The sequence below is a fragment of the Rousettus aegyptiacus genome, unplaced genomic scaffold (assembly GCF_014176215.1).
Source record: "Rousettus aegyptiacus isolate mRouAeg1 unplaced genomic scaffold, mRouAeg1.p scaffold_m13_p_7, whole genome shotgun sequence".
NCBI classification, from domain to species: Eukaryota; Metazoa; Chordata; class Mammalia; order Chiroptera; family Pteropodidae; genus Rousettus; species Rousettus aegyptiacus.
Window position 1 is genome coordinate 57,226,665 of NW_023416310.1, and position 23,924 is coordinate 57,250,588.

General features: G+C 43.8%; 1 protein-coding gene and 1 long non-coding RNA gene across 4 annotated transcripts in view; one reads left to right on the top strand and one right to left on the bottom strand.

Moving 5' to 3' along the window:
- Positions 1-23,924, bottom strand: part of REEP1 (receptor accessory protein 1) — a 110,178-nt gene that overhangs the window by 16,087 nt on the left and 70,167 nt on the right. For all 3 annotated transcript variants that reach the window (XM_016136495.2, XM_036223961.1, XM_036223960.1), the window contains exon 5: positions 22,793-22,906. In XM_016136495.2, coding sequence (XP_015991981.1) covers positions 22,793-22,906 — 114 coding nt within the window. The remainder of the gene's footprint in view (positions 1-22,792; positions 22,907-23,924) is intronic.
- LOC118604986 lies at positions 20,096-22,907 on the top strand. Its single transcript, XR_004951829.1, has 2 exons — positions 20,096-20,342; positions 22,058-22,907. It is a non-coding gene; the product is annotated as an uncharacterized LOC118604986 (long non-coding RNA).

Here is a 23,924-nt window from a genome sequence, read left to right on the forward strand (position 1 = left end):
AGGAGACTTCTGGGGAAGGTATTTTCTCTTCCTGATATGCAGGAGAAGAAAGGCCTGGCCTTGCCCCCTGCTTTCTGCCTTTGAGTGTGATAGAACTGCCATCTTGTGACTAGGAGACACACAGAGACATCCACCCAGAGTCCTGACATCACTAAGTCACTGGAACAATGACAGCTCCCAAGTTCTCCTAGACATCTTATAAATGACGTATATTTTTCGTCTCTGAAATTGTAATTGCTATTGCCTTGACATCGCTGTGATTGCCTATATATGAGTGCACGTGGTTGTTATTCCCTGTGGCATGACCAGACAACTGAAACCCCTGAGTGTTCAACTACCAGACCATTTAAGAACCACCTGCAGAAGAAATATAAGTACACGTTGTCTAAGGCATAGTCCACTGACATCTTCTGGTAAGATCAAGAATGGGGCAGCATCCAAATGGGCAGAATGGGTATCAGCAGCATTGAAATCTCAGAGACAATAGCTCTGTATCACCAACACTCTGGAAGGCATTGTCATAAATGGATATGGGTGAGCTGAGTTAAAAGTCAGACTCTGAAAATGAAGTGAGGTTAGGAAGACCTCAACAAATGTATTGTGCTTCTATGTTCCTCTCAATGTAGATACAAAAGTTACATACACACACACACACACACACACACACACATCTATGTCTAAACAAGTCTAAGAGTCTTTTTAATAAGTAGAAGTAAAAATTCTAAGTGAAAAAGCATTATATTCTAATTTAATTGGCAATATTTTCTTCCTTGGTGGTAGGTAAGATAATGACGTGCCTTAGAAACCACAGCACTTTAGATTCAAAACATTATGGTTGCACTACTCAGAGAAGCTTTCTCAAACCTTCTCAGGTCCCTGTCATATGCTCTCAGCACAGTTTGTACTTACTTGCTGTACTCCATACAATTATATTTAATTATTGGCATTGTCTGTTGGTATGCCTTCCCCTCTAAATTTTTTACTTACTATTGCAGCCTTGGCATCCGCCACTATACCTGATACACATTAGGGGTCAAGGAGTTGAATGAACATATGACCATTTATTGAGCAAGACCAAGTAAAGTACAGGAACAGGAAACCCCTACCCCCACCCAAATGCATCAGCCAGGGTCCAAGACCTGAAGGAGCATCCTACTGAACAGAGAGTTAGGCTTTTCCACAAAGAATGTATGAAAGATGCCACAAGTCTGTAGGGCACCTGGGACAGAGGGCACACATCTGAGGGGCAAGGCATCCAGAGAAGGCAGCATGTCACCTGGCCTTGACTTGGTTGGGTGAAGATGGAAACCAGGTGGAAAGAAAAGTATCTCTTAGTATCTGTTACCACTCAGAGCTGCCACTTCATTCCACCCAGATGAGTCTTTGAAGTTTTGTCTGCTAAGGAGATAGTGGTTCAAGTTATACTGTGTTTATGGCTAAATGGAGGCATTAGTGAAATTTCTGCTGAAAGCTTACAGGGTTTCTTTTAAAACAACCATGCCAGTGTAGGGCAAGTGTGAGAGTGAGACTAAGTCTTCATTATATACTCTTTTCTGTATTTTCAGAATTTTTTTTTTACCATGAACATGTGTTAATCCTTAAGAAATCATTACAATTTCATTATTAGCAACGCCCACAGTACTCTCCCATGATCATCTTGTGGTCCTTATTTTGTAAATATAAGGCTTGTATGATGCTGAGAAATGCCAACTAGACGCCCCCCCCCCCAAAAAAAAAAGACATGAAACTATTAAAAATAAAAACAAAACAAAAAAACAGAACTGAGAAGGAAGAAGTGGCATTTTCAGAAACTGCAGTGTATTACCCTCCAGCCCTGAGAGCCTAGGGGCCTCTGCTCCTGGGGGCCTTGACCAAGTCAACTTGGTCTTTCCCAGCCTTGCAATTTCATTCAGAAATTAAGGCACTGAACAAGTTCCCTACCAACTGGAAAATTCTGAGTTCAAGAATGTATGACCCTCTTCTATAGCTCATTATCTGGCTCTGATTGCAATTCTAAATAAAAGTTTCTAGAATGCTTTGAAAATCTCTAGAATAAATGTTGGGCCTCCCAACGTAACGCTGATGAAGGGTGAATAAGTTCCAGCATGCATGTATGTTTTTAAATGTCTTGTATCAATTTCTTCCCCAGTCAGCATTGAGTTTAGAACATGAGCCATAGTAAAGCTAAGAATTCTAGGGCCGTTACATGAACTAAAAACAGCCTACTTCAGGTACATCTGAGCACCTGCCCCTGGGGCTGTCATAGCACACGTCAGCCCTGTCCTCACCATCCCTGCCCCACCTCCCCAAAAGAACCTATTCACGGCCTAGCATTGTAGGATTGGAAAAGAAATCTACCTGTATTCTGTCAGACTCTTGAGCTCTTCTCCCCCTCATTGTTACAAGCGTTGTCTATCCAGTTTTGCTGTGATTGCTTGTTTATATGCTGTTTGCTTTAACAGACCCTAGAAAACAACTTGCTGCTTTCTAGGCAAAACAGCACCATGTGGCCCAATGGTTCTCTAAGCTGTGCTGCACGGAACTGCAGAAATTCCACAGAAGTATCTTGGGGGCAAGGGCAATGACATTCCCGATTATCTTAACCTTTTTTCCTAGCTAAAACTTTTAGAAAATTGAATTTCAACCAAGAGGTAAATCATGTCACTGAGATTTTTAATTTCTAACTCTTCCCCCAGTTTGTAAGGAATAAGAAAGCCACGTAGCTAACATACACCAAATTCTGTACATTTTGGTGTTTTCTTAGTCAGGGGAGAAGGGTATGTTCTGGGAAAACCAGACCTTTAATAACCTGGTATTCCAAGTAAAACACTTTATCAATAATAGAATGCCTGCTGCGATGGCCATCGAGCCCTGATTCAACACAGCAGCTAAGCTTGGTTGTAAGCCCTTGATGAAGACCTCTTTTCCAGAGGGACACACCAAGTCACAGAGGAAGGCTGCCACAGAGCATGGATGTTAGCTCATCATATCTCACACATATCTAATCCCAGCGACTGATGACAATGAAAATAAAAACAAAGTTTTAGTGTGTCAGGCAACTGACCACAAAACCACCAGCATAGCCACATTTCCCACTGGCAATTCAAAAAGAGTTAGTACTTCCTTCTGGCAAGCCACCTCATTGACAGAGTTACCTCTATAGCTTCGCATGCTCCAAATCAGCACCAGGCAAGATCCTCACAACATGCTGGATGAAGACAGGGGCCTTGTTTGTGACATAAAATTGGATTAACAAACAAAGAAGGATTTCTCCCCACTAAAGCATCAATCATCAAATTGAATTCATTTTTCAGGCATCAAACAAATAAAGAAAAAACCCATATAAATTAATCACATTAGATGCTACCAAATTAATACAATAAGAGGTTCTGGAAGGACGCTGACGTGGGATCTGGCTCTTGGATTAACACACACGCACACACACGTGTTAGGGGGAGAGGCACCTGGCTCTGATCCAGACCATGCGCTGGTGGGCGGAGGAGGCTGCTGGCCTTCCTGCCCCACTGGATCAGTTTGGAGTTAGTCACACCTCTCAACGGGGTTACCTGCCCTTCTCTGAGGTCCAAAGAGAAGACAAAATGAAAGAGTCGAGCCACCTGATAAAGGGGAAAAGAAAAAAAAGGCATGGGCACCAAGCCTACAAAACGGGGCTGAAGGGAGCCATGCTGCCCTCACCTCCTACACTCAGTTACTCACACATTTCTTCATTCATTTACTCAGGCACTCGCAACAAACGCTGATGTTTACAAAGCTCTGTGTGAAGCCCATCAGGAGAACAAGGATGAAGAAACGTGGTATGTTTCCTGCTCCCAAAGAGCTCACAATCTGGCTGGGACATTAAGACACCAATGAGTACAAGATGGCAAATGACAAAGATGACAAAGTTCAGGGGATGGAGAGAGACAGCACTGTTGGCTGAAACACAAGGGGGAAGCCTCATAAAAGAGGTCAAACTTGAGTGAGGCCAGGACTGCAGCACCAAAAAGAAAGGGAAAATACTGTGGCTGGTGAGTGATTTGGGCTAGCGTGAGAGAGTAGAAAACTTTGGGAAACTGGAACGGAACCAGTCTGGTACTGGTGAATAACAGGAGATAGGCCTGGAAAATGTGTAGTTGGGTTGTCTACATGTGGACTTCAATGTGAGCTCCCCTGAAGGTTTTGAGTAGTGAACAATGTGAAGAAAGCAAGATTTTAGAATAATGAGAACATCTCTGTCACACACTGAGAACTGGCCCCTACTTCCTCAGGTTGCAGCTGGGCACATGCATGTCTAGAACAAAGACTGTATTTCCTAGCCTCCCTTCTGAAAGTGCCCTTCATAGGAGACAGAATGCAAAAACAAATGTTAACCATCAAAGGAAGGCTGGTTTGGTTCTTCTGATTTGGAACAGGCTGGAATTCAGGTGACAAAAGAAAGCTGCTGAACTGGTGAGCAGCAAGTGATTCAAGAGACAGGGCTATTGAATGATGATAGGGCATAGATGAGTCAAGTCCCTATAAACCAGACCAGGACCAGGTCATCTGAGTCAGGCCAGCATCCATGTGATTGGGTTTTGGGGTTAAGAAGAACTCTCTACACATGGTGGCTGTCCCTCTCCTTGCATGTACAAGTCCAACATTGAGATGAATTGTCTCAGCAGGAAGCTTTGCCTGGCTCCATGCTTCCTCGTTGGAGAGGTGAAGGCCTTGAGGGGAGGTTAATGTGCTAGCAGATCTTTCTTCCTTATAGGGTAAGGTGACACAAGAAGCCTGTTAGAAAGGGACAGTGAATGAGGAGAAGGGACTAAGGGAGTCATCCTCAAGACAAGTTTGTTCAGCTATTAGTGAAAAGTGAAACTATGGTTATGCTCACATTTACAAATTATTATACATGATAAAGCTTTAAAGAAACTACATCATGGTAACATGGACATGTGATCCAAATTCATTTACCTAGTATGTACTGTCTCCTACATTTAAGTGTTGCCCCAGCCTTGCCTCAAAGCAAAGAAGGAGCCTGCCTTAGCAGCATTTGCTGGCTGGCTTTTACATATTAATGCACCTACTTAACTCCTAGAGGTGTTTGATATAAAATGGTCAGAATGGCAGGCAGTCAACCTTAAAATTATCCAGGGCTGTGACTGACTCTAAAATTCTCAGGGTAGACCATCATCTCTTAGGCACTCAGCCACAGGTCTTCAGGGCCTGGTGGCATAATCCAAGTAGAAAATAGTCATAAGCTGTAAGTCCAGTGTGTGTGGAGGGCAGTGGGACTTGAAGTGATGCAAGCAAGGAATGCTGGCCTGGAAACCAGAAAGTGTCACTCTGACTCCAGCCTGGCAACTAACAGCTGTGTGACCTTAGGTGAGCGACTCAACGTTGGGCCTCAGTGTTCTCCCCTGTGAAGCAAGGGGGGTTACAGAAGATGGCATCTAAGGTTCTTTCTTGCTCTAGCAATTGACTGTCTCTCTTAAAGGGAAGGAGGGCAGGTGCTCACATGTTGTAAGTTGCCCCCCACTCACCTCGAAGTTGAAGAGGAGGAAGAAGCAACTGTATAGAAAGTCAGGCCCAGAACCAGGAGGACCTGAAGCCCAGGGCAGGAGAGTAGCTTGCCCAGGGAAACACAGCGCAGGCAGGGCCAACGGAAATAAGAAAAGACAGTCTAGATCCACATAAGTGGGAAACTGAGCCTCCTCTCCAGAAGAGTCTGAAATGCAAATACCTTCCCAATGACGGCATCTGACTTGTTTCTTTTATTTTGTCTAACAGTGAAGAGAAGACCATGATCAATTTTAGAAATCAAACTGACCTGAGTGGGAGTGAATAACAGATAACCTTTATTAAGCATTTCGTATGAGCTCTACATGCTGTTAAGTCTTTGTGTACATCATAGAGTCTTTATGTACATCTCATAACTGTTTTGTGGCAGACACAATTATCATGCACACTTTGCAGGTGAAGAAGCTGAGGCTCACAGAGATGCATCAATAAGTGGGGTAGCTGTGATTTTTAATCCCAGCCTACTTATCTCCAAAGCCACTTGATGCTAAGCATCACTCTATTAGCAAGGACAGCTAAAAATATGTACAACAGTCTTTCATTCCTTTAACATTTAAAGAGAACCTACTGGGGATACAGATAAGATGGAGATACAGAGTACGAGACCAATTCCACCTAAATCAGAGAAGATTTTATAGAGGTGGAAGCATGTGACCTAGAAGGGTGAACAGAATTTCAAACAGGCAGAAACAGGGGCAGATTAAGGACCAACATGAGCAGGAAAGAGAAAATCCTAGAAATAGTACACAGAGTTGCTATTTCTAGAATAGCACAAAAGGTGGTTTTGTGAGTGCAGTACAAGAAGAACTGAAAGATAAAGAAAGCCTGGGATCAGGGTGACTGCACAGGACTCAGATGGAAAGGGAGACGAGCAGTCGACCACCTGGGTAGCTACTGTAATAGTCCAAGCTAGAAGGGAGGGTGAGAAAAACCCTGGAGGGAAGGAATGGATGTCAAAAAATGGGCAGAACCTGAAGAGTAAGTGGGAGGAAGGAGGAGCATCAAAGATAACAGAGATTTAAAGCCCAGAAGCCTGAGGAGATAATGTTAATTACCAGAAAAATAGGACATGATTTCTGTTCAAGATGGCAGAATAGGTAGGTAAACTCTGTCCTTGCCTCCTCTCATGACAATATCAAAATTACAACTAAACTACAGAACAACCATCGTTGAGAATCACTTGAAGTCTAGCTGAATGAAAGTCCTACAACTAAGGATGTGGTGAAGCCACATCGAGACTGGTAGGAGGGGCTACCAGTAGAACAAGCCAGTCCCACACCCGCATATGGCAGTTAAAAATCAGGAAGGATATCTTGGCTATGAAGGTCCCCCTGGAGGAGCAAGGGGTCCCACTGACATGCTGGGCACCTCATCCCAGGGTTCCAGTGCTGGGAAGAAAAGTCCCCATATCTTTTAGCTGTGGAAACCAGTGGAGGTTCTGGCTGAGTGAGATGGAAAGCTGCTGGAGTACTATGTATTACTCTTAAAGAGCCTGCACATGGACCTGCTCACTGACTCACACACTCTGAGCTCCAGCTCTGGGGCTACAGCTCAAAAGGTGCTAGGGACACATGAAGAGGAAGAGAATTATCTGGCTTCAGAGTGAAGACTAGAGGAGTAGTTTTCTCCCAGACAGAAGTGCTGGTAGAATCCATTGTGTTTTTTTGTGAGCCCTCCCTCATCCTGGCATGCAGACACAAGTGGCCATTCTATCTGAATCTCCATCAACCCAGCTAACAAGGGTTTCCCTGCCCTAGAGATTCCCTGAGACCCCACCTCACCCAACTTGTGGTCCCATCCAAGCTGCTTCCATAGGCTTTTCCATACAAATGGCCTGTCTTTATTCATGCTTGGGACTTTCTTAGCATCTCTCGAAGCTCTGCAAGACCTAACAAGCAGCATCTGGCCTCAGCATGCCCCATACCTCTTGCTGATCAACCCCAAGCTCAGCACTAGCAGCAGCCAACCTTGGTTCTTGGCTTGGCTTCTCATAGCCCCTCCAAGCCTAGTGCAGTTGGCAGCCATCTGAGGATTGCTTGGTGGCTCATGTCAGGTGGCTCTGGGTAGGTCACAGGCTGTAGCTGAATTTAGCCTGTAGGGCCCCTTCTAGGAGTCCTCAGGGCTGGCACGCCCAGTGGACAGCTTGGACAGACCTGGAGCACCACCTACCGCATTCTAGGGCAACACACCCAAGGGACAGACTGGGCAGGCACCAGAACCCTGTTATAGCAAATCTTGCAGGCTGGCTCTTAGTATAGTGGTTAGCATGTCTCCTTCACATGCAGAAGGTCCTGAGTTCACACTCCCAGGTGGAGCAGACCATACCAGGTGCGCCAGGCTCCGGGTGTGCCAGGCCCCCCGAGTGTGCTCAGGATGCCTGGCCCTAGGGGCGCCAGGCCTGGGGGCCCTGGAGGCACACCGCGAGTGGTGGGAGGAGACGCCCGCCTTCAGAGATCCAGTTCTTAAGGGGAAACGGCAACATCCGTAGGTCAGGGGTAGAAGTGGCAGTGGGGGGCGGGGAATTAAAGAGGGAGGAAGAAAAAAAAAAGCAAATCTTGCTCTGTAAGAAGCCTCTGGAACATTAAGCATCCCAACATTCATAACATAGGGGTACCAGAAGGAGAAGAGAGAGAACAAGAGATTTAGAACCTAGTTGAAGGAATAATGATAGAAAACTCCCCTAACCTGGTGAAAGAAATACATACAAGTCCAAGAAGCACAGAGAGTCCCAAATAAGATGAACACAAACAGGCCCACACCAAGACACATTATAACCAAGATTACTCTACCCACCAGAGCTATCATTTAGAATTAAAGGACAGATAAAAAGCTTTCCAGACAAATAGAAGCTAAAGAAGTTCATCATCGCCAAGGCAGTATTACAGAAAATGCTGGAGGGATGTCTTTAAGAAAAAGAAGAAAAAAATAATAAAAAATACTAATAGTAAAATGGCAATAACTACATATCTAGCAACAATTACCTTAAATGTAAATGAATTAAATGCTCCAATCAAAAGATAGGGTGGCCGAATGAATAAGAAAATGAGACCCCTACATATGCTGCCTATAAGAGACTCACTTCAGATCAAAAGACACAAAGAGACTGAAAGCAAAGGGAAGAAAAAAGGTATTTCATGAAAATGGAATGGAAAAAAAAACTGGAGTAGTAATATTTACACCAGATAAAATAGACTTTAAAACAAAGAATATAGCAAGAGACAAAGAAAGACCCAGTAATACCACGTCACATTATTTATCTGAAGAAACACAAAACACTACTTCGAAGGAACATGTGAATCCATATGTTCATTGCAGCATCATTTACAATAGTCAAGATATGGAGGCGACCTGAGTGTCCATCAATGGATGAATGAATAAAGAACAGGTGGTACATATACATAATGGAATGTTACTCAGCCATGAGTAAGAATGAAATCTTGCCATCTTCAACAACACGGGTGGATCTAGAGAAGTGGAGTAAGTCAGACAGAGAAAGACAAACGGCATATGGTTTCACTTATGTGTGAAATCTAAAGAACAAAATAAACAAACAAACAAAACAGAAACAAACTTGTATACAGGGAACATTTTGATGGTTGCCAGATGGGAGGGGATTGGGGGCTGGGTGAAAAAAGTGAAGGGATTTAGAGGTACAAATTGGTAGTTACAAAATAGTCATGGGGATGTAAAGTACAGCCAGGGAACATAATCTATTATGTTATAATAACCATGTACAATGTCAGATGGGTACTAGATTTATTGGGGTGATCACTTCATAAGTTATATAAATGTATAATCACTATGTTATACACCTGAAACTAGTATAATATTGTATGCCGACTCTATTTGAAAAATAAATTATATATTAAAAAAAAATGAGACACACAGGAGGGACAGATTTGGGGTCAGGGAAATGTTGAGTAAAGGCACCAAGGAGATGGCGGGAGGCTGGGGAGGAGACATTCGGTGCAAAAGCCAAAATGTTGGACCTGAGACCCAGGCAGAGAAGCCAGTCTGGGAAGCTGGTGTATCAGGTGACAGATAGCTGAAGGTGAGGAAAAAGATGAGATGGCCCCAGGAGAGCAAGGTGGAGAAATCCCACCCAACAATAGGGAGTGAGGGAAAGAGGAAAGGACCAAGCAGGAGAGAACAGTCAGGAAGGAGGAAGCGACCCAGAAGTTGCCTAATCATCACAGCCAAGAAACAGAACTTCCCTGTTATATGTAATCCTAAAAATGCTTTATCAGACCTCCTCGGTTTAACCAGGCTATTTTCTGAGGTCAGGCAGGCTTCTTTCTTTCCACTTGGACTCTCGATGCTATATATAATTTCCACGGGTAAACATGGAATACAGAGGAGGCAAGTAACGTCAGACCAGCAACTGCGTGTGAGTTCCAGCCCTCCCTCTTCGGCTACTTATGATGCTGGGGCTTTGTTTGTTTTAATCCATCTACCCATCTGCCCAGCAGAGTGAGGTAAGGTAACATTCCTAGTAGAAATGTTTAGGGAAAAAGAATCCAGAATGACGGGGTACTGGATGGCTAAGCAAGTGTGGCAGAACAGCACTGCTCTAAAGTCTTGCTTTTAGGTTCCATGTCAACTTTTTTTGGACAGCTAAGCTGGGTGTACGCGCATTCGCTTGGGAGGCTAGAGGATAGGGAATACTTCCAAACTCTTTCAGCAGGTTGTCCATAACAGTTTAGATAATCTTGGTGTTTAAAACCAGTTGCCATGGCAAATTCTAAATATTAATTTTATGTCACACAGTCTTCAGCTAAAATAGATGAAGGCTAACTTGATGTAAGCTAGTTCAATGGCTAGGAAATGCTCCTGTGAGGGATGAAGAGATAAGCTTAAGCTTCTTGGAATTCTTGGTCACTTGAATTCAGCAGACGGAAGGGTGTGAAGCCAGAGAAGTGAGGCACAGGGACCTGGAGGGGACAGCGGTCTTCTCTTTCCTTGAAAATACCTTCTAAGCAGGAGCTGATACAGGGAGGTTTTATTAAAAGAAAATCAATACTTGCCCTCTGATTAACTGTAAACAGGTAGTTTTTTGCTAGAAAGAAAACTAAGTCAAGGACAAATGATTCCAGTCTGGTCAGAAGTCCCAAATCACTAGACTTATGTACTTCCCAGAATGAGCTTCTGCTTTCAAAAATAAAGTTCCATGGTGTTTTGAAAGTAGTATTTTATTCAAGCAAGAGGTTTAGATAAAGCAGTGATAGAGAAGAGGGACAGGTCTTCTTATTTTCAACTATTTATGCTGAACTGTTATGTAGAGTTTATTTTTAAAGCAAAATTGAGCAGGAATAAAAAAAGTAAGTGGGAAAACACTATAATTTATCTCTCTGTGGACCTAGCTGTTCAGATGCTCAGACTATATAATCGAGGCTTCGTTAGAGCCTAGTGGCTGCCGATCATAATTGCAGGCCAAGTGCCTGAGCATTGGCTGGCAAGTTAGAAAAGTGCAGGCCGCAGTGTGAAACCAGGGCCGGACCAGGGGAGAGGGTGAGGAAACAAAAGCTACGCCAAGGGTGATGCTACGGGCTGGGTTTCCATCTCCCAATTTCCCAGCAAACTTCATATACGGAGGCCCCAACGGGCTGAGTGGGTACGCGAGGGCCCTTGACAAAGACAGAGCGTTGCAGGCAAAGGTGTGGAAATAGGCTTAACAGAGGCACCGCTGCCCATTAGAACCTTCAGTGAAGATGGAAATTCTGTGTCTGTGCCGGCCACCAGCCATGGTGCTTACTGAGGGTTTGAAATGGGGTTAGTATGACTAAGGAACTGAATTTTAAATTTACTTAATTTTAACTAATTGAAATTTAAATAGCCACAGGTGGCTAGTGGTTACCATATTGAACAGAGCAGGATTGGAGGAATCAAAAAAGGTTTATTCTTCAGATCAATAAACAAGGTTTAACAAGTAGCTATGGGTGTAAAACACAAAACAAGTAGGCACTGTTTGGTTTTTGTTTTTGTTTTTGTTTTTTTCTAAGCAAGTAAAAAGGAAAAGAATCATACTCCCTCGCCTCCAGAAGCTCCAACAGAACAATTTAACTAGAGTCTAGGGGGGGAAACCCACACACTATCTGGGGAAGAAGAATCCCTAATTCACAGATGCCAGCCTTACTTAGAGCAGCTGTCTTAAACAGATGACTTTAGTAACAGGTTTGATACCACTGCAACTGCTCTGGGGATAGGATCCCCAAGGGAAGGAAAACGACATTATTTTTCATGCTATGAGACAAATAAATAACAAGGTTGGTTTATCAGGTCTGAGACTTGGGCAGGTAGAAGAGACCTAATATGTAGTTCAAGTTTCAAGGGGAACCAAGTGGCCTGGAAACTTGTTTTTTCTCACTATGGTTTCTCTTTAGTGTGAGAATGTGTTTTTGCTTAACAAATGAATTTCTAGAGCATTGTTTTTAGAAAGAGAGAGATTTCCAATTCTAGTGTTAACAAGGCCTGGGGCTCTGTTTGCCTTCTGGGTGGAATTACTGGCTAGGAAACAGCTAAATCTGGCCAAGGAAGCAGCCAAGAGACTAGAGACACTTAGAAGGTGCTAAAGAAGTGTGTCCCCAGAAAAAAGGCAGAGCAGTTTTCACGGAAAGGTTCATCAACACTTTCTCCACAAAGATTAGACGTGGAGAAAACTGGGTATGCGACGGAGGTTAACAGGTCTGGGGAGAAATCTCTCACAAGTAAAGTTTTTGTTTTAGCTTTTTCAGTTTTACAATAATATTAACATTAATAACAACTTATATTTGTAAAATTTTATGATTCACAAAGTTTCTTCACACTTTACGATGATGCAAAAACCCTGTAAACATTCTTTTCTTTTTTTTTTTCTTTCTTAGGGAAGAGGCTCAGGTCTCAAAGTTATAAGAAAAAAAAAGAATTAACTAAAACTATAGCCGAAATAAGACAAGAAGGCAATTTTCTGCTCTCAAGTAAGTCGGGATGAAGAGGCAAGAGCCAGCTGCTAATACTTAAATTAGCTCCCCAAGGATACCAGCCCTAGGGAGGCCAATCAACATTAAAGACCCCAGGGTGACAACTAAAAGGATCTGGTTACAAGGCCAAAAACTTTCCCTTTGGCTCCACAAGCTACAGTCAGGCTCAGAGGTGCCCACTGTGTACCCTTTGTCCATCTTACACACACACACACACACACACACACACACACACACACACACACACACATATCGCGCCTAGGGGGAGGGACTTAACATGCTGATAAGACGTGTGACACATGAAGAAGCGTGTGGCCACACTGCACAGATGCCAGGAAATCTCCGCCTTTACATGCCTAAACACAGTTCTCTAGCCACCTAGCTCCTTATAAAACCCTGCCCAGGCCTTCCTTGGCCAACCACCTGTCTCTTTCCTTTCACGGCACTGGTTTCTTTGTGCACAAGCTCAATAAAATTTTTATCTACTTTGGTATTTAGTAATCTCTCTTGACTTCCATCCTAAGAGACTACAAGAACCCAGGGCACCAATAACAAAAAGACCTTTATTTTTCCTGTTAAGCTCCAGTTTCCTTTTAGGGACCCATCAAAGGATGGAAAAAAGCAGAAGATAAGGGAGGAGAGACCTTATCTTATTCAGTCACCCTTTCAATTTGTTCAAACTAAGTATCTTTTGGTTACTTCACACTCTCTCTTGCATCCACTTGGCTAAATACAGTAGATATTTAAAGAACTGACTTGTGAGTTGAGAGTGTTTCCTGGGAGGAGACAGGCAGGGTCCAAAAGAAGGGTCCAAGAGACATAAAATGGAGCCATGAGTAGGGTGACCGTCAAACCCAGTTTTCTTAGGACAGGCCCAGTTTATACCTGTTGGCCCAGCATAATGATTATAGCACCTCTTTCACCCTCAGATGTGTCATGGTTTGGACATTAAATTATATGGTCACCCTAGCCATGGCTGACTTGGCAGCGTGTCTTTTTTTCACAAAATTGCTTTGACTATCCCCCTGGGATAATCAACATTCTGAGATAATCTCATTCTCAAGGTTAACACTTCTAAGGCACTGAGTCTACATCCCAGGAATGTGAAAGAACTGTTTTAACCCTAATCACCTGTGCACTTACAGTTCGGTTCGGGATGCTGCCTCAGACAGACCCACACAGAACTGTTTAAAACTCATTTGGGAAACTTGTTAAAAATAGAGATTTAGGGCAATTACCTGAGATTCTGATTCAGCACATCTGAGAATCTATTTAAAAATAAAAAACAAAGCTTCCCAGGTGGTATGGACACAAAAGCTAGATTTGGACCCAGTGATGAGTCATTGTTGCTGTGGAGACCGCTGATTAACCCCTCAGCCAAAGTGGATTTTACTTCTTTTTCTCTTTTTCTTTTTAAGTACACATCTGTTTCAAAAATAGAGGGTATTATTTTTGGAAGAGATGATCTGTTTTCTCTCTCAAGATATTTCTACTTTAGAAAGGAAAAGTAGAGCCCCTAAAGGGCAGAAATTTTTTCGTCAGAAACCAAATGCAGCAAGAAGCAGACATTTCTCACTACTTTAGTCCAACTAGAGGGAAATAAAGAGCAGTTATTTCCTGAGCACGTTTCGGTCTGGAGCTTCCTTCAGGTTTAGTTGTAGTGCCTGGCTGGAGTCCTGGGCTCGTGGGCTTCCCCAGGTGCTCAGAGGAGCTGGTGGTGACTGGCCAAAATGGTATCAAGAGACTGGAGGCTCCAGCTTGAGGCAGACCTGGAGAAAAATGGCCCTACAAAATTATTGTCAGAATAAAATTTACACACTTGTGACTCAGTGGCCGAGTGATCGATATTGAGCCAACCTGATAAATATACCATATTTATGTTCTGTGACTGAGCTGAGTAAAGAGCAGTAACCCCTCTTCCTTCAAGCTTCAGAAGCAGAGGAGATGGGGTGGACAGAGGAACGAGGGAAGGTTTCTATAGCTTTAAGTTGTAAAGCTGGCCTGATGAATTCAAATTTAACAATTCTGAGTTCTCTTCTTTCACCTTAAAAATAAGAGCATAAAATGGTTGCATCTCAAACAGAAGGATCTTAGAATCCACTGCTCTTTGTAAATCCTGATATATCTCCTTGGGATACCAAAGCAGAATGTCTTCTCTGTGGATGTAAAAGGGGCCACATGCTAAACCTGAAAAACTCAGGGGAGGCCAGCATGGCAGATCCTACAAACTCAGAGACCAAAAGTAACCACATAGGATGGTGAACATAAAATTTCTAATTAAAAGCAGGTCATGGCAGGTAGTCTTGTCCTAGGCCTGTAGCTCTCCTGACAAAAGTCGACCTTTACCTTAAGGGATCCTGTCTACTGTCTTTTCGCATCTACAATAACAACTTTGATAACAGAGTAATCTCTTCCAGACCTCTCAGCGCACACCTACCATACCAGAGCACAGAGACCACAGATGGCTCATGGTTATCTTGTCCCTGGCACACCATCTCTATTAACTATCTGGTACCCACCAATGTGAAAGAAAGTATGTGTCTCTCCATTTTACTTTTTATCGAATCCCAGAGATTTTGCTGCTTTGTTTTCTCTCACCCCCTTAATCTACCACCAATGGATTTCATGTAACCCTCCTTATGTCTCCTCCTTTGATACTGATGTATAAAATAAGCTGCAAAACAGCCATTCTTGGGAGGATTTTCTCAATCCATTGAGATTTTGCTTCCCAGTCAACTGTTAGCAGTTTGGCTCAAATTAACTCATAAAAATTCTCTACAGGTTTGCACATTGCTTATGTCTTATGTTTGTACATTTCTTACATCTCTAAAGATACTCTCTGGGTCCCATCGCCCTGGCAGCAGCTATTATACTAAGGTGGGCAAGTCCCCTCCAGGTACCGGCTGTATGAATTTCTGTGTTACAGAAGGAGCTGGTCCTTCTCTGAAATAGGAATCATCCCTCTTCATTCCTCTCTCTCTCCCAGCCTTTGTCTGCAGAACTTGAAATCAAGTGGAAGGTGATTTTCAAACACAAACTGAGCCCTGGGTGCTAAGTCTTTCTGCCAGAATTGCTCCTAATGTGCTTTTCCCTGGTTCAGGGCACAGAATATCCAGCTTAGTTTCCTGATCCAGCTGGTGGTCAGCACCCTCCATCACACCATCCGCTTGAAGCCCATGGAGCATTAATCGCCCTCTTCCAAATCCTTTCAAAGCTCTACCTTCTCCTTCCTAAGAATCTTTGTAAAAGATCTTTGTACATCATTTGTAAAATTCTTAATCTTTTAGCAGGAAATGATATGAGGTCTTGCAGAGTTCTTAATTTTTTTTAGTAAACCTAGTTAAGCTTTCTTCCCTCCTTTCTTTTGGGAAAAGGCCCTCTCCCTTAAATCCTGATAATTGCCCCAACACTGGTGATTCAGATTCTCTGGCTATTGATAAGGATCATGGGCTCATTGTTAGCAGAAATGGTATTAAGGCCAGACAGAGCCCTTAGAGTCTGAGAGGAGCGGGGACTTTAGGCCAAAGGTCTTTTTTTTACTCTTTAAAAAATATAGTAACCAAGTCTATTTCCCTTTACTCACTTAATAGGAAAATCAATAATAGAAATTAATGGATATATAATTTAAATAACAAGTTTGTATCTTCTTTTCCTTGTCAAGGGACTGAGGCAGCACTTCAGCAGGAAACCCAAGACCCTGCCCTAACTAAGGCAGAAAGGGAAAGAGCTCCATGAAACCCCAATAAACAGAGACTACAATCATTCTCAGCAGGAAGCAGATAGAGAAGAAGAGACTTCCTGGCCTTCAGCATCCATACTAATAATAAGGGGGTTCATGGCTCTTTGGAAAGAGTTAGGCAGGAAAGTTAGTTAAGGGGTCTGCCTGCAAAGACACTAAGGTTATCCTATCCTAGAAGGGGTCCGGCCTAATCTGACAATTAAGCAAGCCAGAAGGCATTTTTGGGCTTAAAGTAACTTCTATAAAGAAACAAGTAAGCAGAGCATTAGGTACCAGTTTAAGCCAGTCACTTGGGCCTGCGTAATGAAGACCCAATGACCTTCAACTCATCTGAGCCTCATTGTACCATCATTATAATATGATGCTGTGGTGGCTGAAAAATTGACTCTTACTGGAAATTACTGTTTGACTATTGCTATGGGCACTAGGCCTTTGATTATAGGAACATGACATTCTAAACAAGCTTTCTGCTTCTGTAACCCCGCTTACGCACCTGACCTGTGAGTTGACAGGTAGTGAGTGATTAGAAGAAAGAGCCCTTTGTGTTTAGACAGAATGAAGAATGAGATTTTGGGCTTAAAAACCTTGTACCTCTACATTTTGGGGCTGCTTAATTTGGGGTCTGCGTGCTCCTGGCAGACCCAGCTGGCTGAATAAAGAGTGTTTCCTATAACTCACTCACTGAGTTCTGGTGGTCCGTGTGTCTTTCAGGGGCTGGTGGCTACAACATTTGGAGGCCCCAGTGAGATCTCAGGGAGTGGCCCTGAGATCTAAGACCAGACCGGCCTCCAAAGCGATTGCTGTCCCTGTTACAGATTCAAAGGGGCGGCCAACCTGAGACGTTCCAGGGCTCTTGAATGCTGTGGTGAGATTAATGCAATTGTCAAGGACGCAACTTTTAGGACACACTCTTTGTTCCTGGTCCTGACGGGAATCTGGAATCTGAGGCCTCAGCATCTGGATAAAAGGTACCTTTCTGGTTCTGTTGACCGGTCATTGGGGGTCCATGGAGAGACTGGACGCAGTCATATCTCCCAGACCATGGCCAGGACGCGGGACACCGCCTCCTGTGCCCTGTTGTTGGGTTCTGTTTATTGTCTCTGGTCCTGTCTAGGTTGTAGGTGGCAGATGTCTCTGGGTCTACCTGCACCTCAGTAATTGTTCTTGCCTGAGTGTCTGTTTTGTGTTGTCTGTTTTGTGTTTTCTGTGCAAGCAATGGCGGGAAGCCTGAGTTCACAGAAGACGCCCTCGGGGTGTCTCCTGCGAAATTTCAAAGAAGGGTTTGTAGAGGGAGCTAACTATGGTATAAAGTTTTCTCCAGACAAAGAACATTGTGTGAAGTTGAGTGGCTGTCTTTTGATGTAAACTGGCCTCTGGAGGGCTCTTTTGACAAGGGTTTGGTGAGGAATGTTTGGAAGGTTTTCATGGGAGAACTAGGACATCCTGATCAGTTTCCCTACATTGATCAATGGTTAAACCTTGTTCAGAACCCCCCTCCTTGGCTTCACTAGTGTGTCCTTTCTCTGAGGGAGCAGGTTTTAGTTGTGGGCGCTTGGAAACACGCAGCAACTGAATCTCCTAGACAGCCCAGTCCTTTAGTCCTCCAATTTCCACCGGAGGACAGTGACCTTCCTCCACCCTATAATCCAAGACAACAGAGGCCAAATAGCACCACCTTACCTCCTCGGATGGCCAGCAGGTAACCCCTATGGACCTTCTGTTCCTGCTCTGGGTGGGGCATCAGCCAATATCACCACCCCGGCCATCCTCCCCTTGCAAGAAGCACCACCCCAGGGGCAGCACACTGACAGGCCCTTTATGGTTTACGTGCCTTTCTCAACTAATGACCTGTACAGCCGCAAGGCACAGAATCCGCCTTTCTCTGAGAAACCCCGGACATTAATGGGACTCTTAAAAAGTGTCTCTCAGACTCACTGCCCCACCTGGGATGATTGCCAACAACTTTTAATTACTCCCTTGACCCCTCAGAAGAACATGGACGCGTGGATGCATTTGGACTGAAACACAAAAGATAGCTGTGGGAGGGAGGAGAGTTGAGGAAGCAGGGGAACAGATTGAGGAGGAATTTCCCTCCACTCGCCCAGACACAATTCTCAGGCAGGGAGAACAGCATTAGATTGGTACCACCAGATTCTAATTGGGGGAATTAGGATGGCTGCTCGCCAGCCAACTAACCTTTCTAAGGTAACTGAAGTTGTACAGGGAGGAACCTCAGGAATCCCCTGGAGCATTTCTTGAGTGAGGCATACTGGGTATACACCTCCATTGACCCTGAGGCCCCTGAGAACCAGCAGGAAATTAATATAGCCTTTGCTACTCAGGCAGCCCCTAATATCCAAAAAATTAGAAGGTTTTGCAGGGATGAACCTGTCCCAACTTGTTGAGATAGCCCAGAAGGTGTTCAACAACAAGGAGGCACCAGATGACCCTAAACGTATGGCTAAAATCCAAACCTACTGTCATCACCCCAGACAATCTGTTGCCAGACTCAGACCCCGAGACCCCCGTTCATGACTGCACAGATTTCACAGATGCTGTGTATTCCTCGCGGCCAGACCTCAAAGACTCCCCTCTGCCTGAGGCCGATGAAGTTCTGTTCACGGACGGGAGCAGCTTCATACAAGAAGGAAGGAGGTATGTTGGGGCAGGGGTCGTAACTCTAACTGGCACTATCTGGTCACAAGCTCTTCCCCATAGGACTTCTGCTCAAAAGGCAGAACTCATCACCTTCACTGAGGCACTAAGATGGGGAAAGGATAAGACAGTCACAATATACACAGACAGCCAATATGCCTTTGCCACTGCACATGTACACAGAGCCATCTACAAGAAAAGAAGGCTTCTGACTTCAGCTGAGAAGGATGTTAAGAACAGGAGGAGATCTTAGCCTTACTTGAAGCCATATAGATGCCTAAGGCTCTGGCTATTGTCCTTTGTAAAGGGCATCAAAAAGGGAATAGTCCTGAGGCTGAGCAAAACCTATGAGCCAATGCAGAGGCAAGAACAGTGGCCACAAGGCCAGTGGGGCCCCCACCGCATCCACTGACTGTTGTCCCTTACCCAACTTATGTGGTGGAAGAGGACATATATTTTCAAAATAAGAGAGTCACTAGGAACCAGCAGGAGTGGTGGATGTCTCCAGATTAAAAAAATCGGGCTCTCACAGGCCCTTAGAAGGACTCTCCTCCACCAGCTACACCAGACCACACATCTAGGGCGAACTAAGATGCTCCAGAAGGGAGAACTGCAGAGGAGATTGCCTCACCATGCCCGACTTGTGCCCAACTTAATCCAAAGAAGGGGAAGATAGAAGAACCTAGGCATAGAGAAAGAGGAACTTATCCGAGGGACCACTGGGAAGTCAGTTTCACTGAGGTAACCCAGACTGTGGGGGGCTACAAATATTTACTTGTTTTATAGACACCTTTTCAGGATGGGTTGAGGCCTTCCCTACCAGGAAAGAGACTGCCTAAGTAGTTACTAAGAAACTACTACAAGAAATCCTCCCTTGATTTGGTCTCCCCAGAACTTTAGGGTCAGATGACGGGCCAGCCTTCGTAGCAAAGGTATCACAGCAATTGGCTAGCTACCTAAATTTGCAGTAAAAACTCCACTGCACCTACCAGCCCAAAAGTTCGGGCCAAGTAGAGTAAATGAATCAGACCCTAAAAGAGACATTCGTCAAATTAAGATTAGAAACTGGTGGGACCTGGGTAGAACTTCTCCCTTTGCTCTTCTCCGAGCCAGGTGTACTCTGTATATTAATGGATTCATCCCATTTGAAATTTTCTTTGGAAAACCCCCACCTTTAATACCTAGAATAGAAGATGAGAAAAAGGCAGAAATGTGTAACCTTGTCTTACTTAAGTCTTTACAGGCCCTTCAAAGTGGACAGAAGTAAATTTGGTCCCAGTTTCATGCTGCTCACTCAGCCCCAGGGGTATAGACTTCCCTACCAGTTTCAGCCTGAGGACTCTGTGTGGATCCAGAAATTCACTTCCAAAAGACTAGAATACATATGGAAAGGACCCTTCACTGTCTACCTGATGACGCCCACTGCAGTTAAGGTAAATGGCATCTCATCATGGATTCATCACTCCCACGTGAAGGCAGCACGAGCGTGGACAGCTCAGGAAGACGGGCCCTTAAGACTAAGACTCAAGCGTACATAAGTATAACCCTCTGTTTCTTCCTCTTTTCCTCTTTAGTCCAGGCATTAGACCAGCCACAACCAGAACTTTACTAACGACAATACACAAGGTCTTAAATAAGAGCACCCCAGACATAGGACAAGATTGCTGGTTGTGTCCAAACCCCAAACCCCCTTATTATGTCAGGGTAGGAACTCCCCTAAACTTAACTGACCATCAGCAGGCTAGAATTTCAAATCAGTTCACTAGCAGAAGTAGTCCTTCAAAACAAAAGAGGCTTAAATTTATTATTCTTAGAACAAGATAGATTATGTATGGCTCTAGGTAAAACCTGTTGCTTCTATGCCAATAACTCTGGAGTAATTAGAGAAAGCTTATGACTAATCAGAGAAATTTAGATCCCAGAGAAAGACAGAGACTAGAATCAAGTAACTGGTTTCATAGGATGCTCAATTGGTCACCATGGCTAACAACATTTCTATCTGCTGTAGCTGGACCTTTAATCATCCTCCTCCTCTTGTTAACTTTTGACCCATATTTCCTTAATTTCTTGTTTGCATATATAAGGAAAAGAGTTAATTCTATTGGACTTTTAGTATTACAGAATAGAGGCTATAAGCAAATTCTGTATGAAGAATCAAAGATTTGATTGTCTGCTAAGGCCAGTGGGGAATGTGGTGGCTGAAAAATTGACTCTTACTGGAAATTACTGTTTGACTATTGCTATGGGCACGTAGGCCTTTGATTATAGGAACATGACATTCTAAACAAGCTTTCTGCTTCTGTAACCCCACTTACGCACCTGACCTGTGAGTTGACAGGTAGTGAGTGAATAGAAGAAAGATAGCCCTTTGTGTTTAGACAGAATGAAGAATGAGATTTTGGGCATAAAACCTGTACCTCTACATTTCGGGGCTGCTTAATTTGGGGTCTGCATACCCCTGGCAGACCCAGCTGGCTGAATAAAGAGTGTTTCCTATAACTCACTCACTGAGTTCTGGTGGTCCGTCTGTCTTTCGGGGTCTGGCAGTTAGCTAAAACAATGCATATGCCCAGAAGTTCATTAATATCATTATAACAGAATGAATTCTGGAAATGAGCATGCATAGAAAGCAAATGATGAATCACTGAGTCCTGTCAATCTTAGTTGTCAATCAAAGAAGCCCACCCCTCTAAGACAAGTAACCACCCATAGCAAATACGGATAAAAACTCCAAAGGCTTTGTTACCAGGCCTTCTGAGCCATGCTTCTCTTGCTCAGGCTCACTTTCACATCTAGAAGTATACTTTCCCTTCTAATAAAGCTTTTCTTTTCTGCTGTATTTTGGTGTCTTGCTCAATTCTTTATTTGAGACATCAAGAACCTTGACAACACGCCAGAAGAGGACCCCACTCTCTGGTAATACCTTCACATCACCATCCAGGACTTACAGCTTCCCTTTGCTAATACAACTCACCTCCTAAATATTGCATTTCCCAAACCTTAACATAACTGCCCTTCTTCCACCTCCAGTTGACTTTAGACCCCTATTCCACATGTAAATTTAGGGCAAGGAGTTGTCACCAGGAAACACTAGGGCAATCTGCTGAATTTATTCTGAGAGTAATCATCTACCAATTTAATTTTTCAGGGCTGAGAACATAATGAGAAACTGACACAATGATAAGGAGAATGTGATGTGAGAAAAAGCTAGGAAGGAACACAGAGGACCTGTGCACAGGACTGGATGGAAAAGAGAAGGAAGTAAAAGAAGAAGAAAGAGAGAGAGAGAGAGAAAAGAGAAGGAAGTAAAGTTTAAATCATGATATCCCAGAAAACCAATGTATATTTCAAAGTTCCTTCATTACTAGTTGCTGCTGATACACACATTCTCCTCCTCCATGTTTGAGCCACTTACCGTACTCTGGGAGCCTGGGTTCCTTCCCCTGGATCTGCTGGGCAACATGAGTGTGGAGTCCACCCACTTACTTAGGTAGTCTCTCCATCTGTCCATTCGTTTTGAGTTTAGGTTACTCTCCCAGTGTGCACCCTGGGAAGCTACAGAGAAGCTCTCCCCTCCTCTCCTTTCCTTTTCTCCTAGGCCTAAGCTCCAAGCAATTTTTAACATAGGACCTAGAAATGAGCTTTAGGGGCTCTGGAAACCTCTTAATATTGCATGTATTGTGCGTGCATGTACACACACAATTTCCTGGGGTCAGGATTCACCAATTTTTCCTGTCAGATTTTCAAAGGGACCCCCAAAAGGATAAGGAACCACTGACTGGTCTTTAGCTTGTCTTGTGCGAGCTACACAGGTGAAGAGTAAGGCAGGATGGAGGGACTGAGATGCTCATGCAGTCGTGGTGGTCAGGGCCCAGCACAGTACCTTGGAAGCAGCCATCACTGCCGCCGTGGCTGCCACATTCAAGCCTCGCTTCCCGAAGTGCACAAGGGCATCGTAACTTCGGTCTTTTGCTTGAACCAGGCAATCATCAATTTCCTGTCAAAGGAAAAACAGAAGCACACTGAGTTGGAAGGTTCAGATAGATCTCTGTTCTTTCTCCTTTCTCCTGAGGGATGGCCTGGCACCTTGCCTAGTCACTGGTTCTCACTGGGCCTGAAGTCAGAGGCACTCTGGGTAGGAGGAGGGAAGACAGACATAGGAAGTACATGGGAGTGGAAAATAGAATTTTGAAAAAACAGCAGCTTACTGACTCGGGAAGGTTTTTCTTTAAGCAGTACCTTAGGATTGTTCCTAAAGTCCTCTAGTTTTCTAGAAAGGCTCCAGGGGTTCCTGAATGTAGACAGTTCTGTCATTCTACACACAGCCACTCTCCAAGACACTGAAGAAACATGCGGTGCAGAGAATTCCAAGAACTGACTGTGTAACCTCAGACCTGCCACTAACTGGCTGTCAGACCTTGACAAGTACCCAGCCTCTACACACACTTCCGTCTTCTGAAAAATGAGGACCGTGATAGCACCTAACTGGTGGAGCACAGTGAGGGTTACATGAGGTCACTCCACTAAAGCATCTGACACTGTGGCCGGTTTCAATAAATGAGAACCATAATCATCTTCCTTATCTCAAAGGGGTTGGGCTCTTACAGCTCTAAAATTGTATTATTGTATAGCTATTTTATACTATATCCAAATATCTCCCCCTGTGTATATCTATGGATGGGATTAGGATATGAAGATGGGTGTTATTTTTCTTGATAAGGGAGATCATTTTGCAGATAATGAAATAAAGGCAGATATCAGAAGTCATCCAGCATCATACCACAAGGTAAAGGCGAGGTGGAAAAGATGACTGAAGTCACCTTCAGAGAATAAAACCAAGTAAAATATCTATTAGTTCAAACTTGGATCAACTCTGACTTATTCTTTTTGTTTGTTTGTTTTGGATTGTTTTGTTAAATATAACAGCTGTTGTGTAATCACGGTAGCTCATTTCAGAGTTAAGTAAGGCAATGACATTTGGCCTCAGTCTCCTTTGAAGTTCAACACATTAGTGT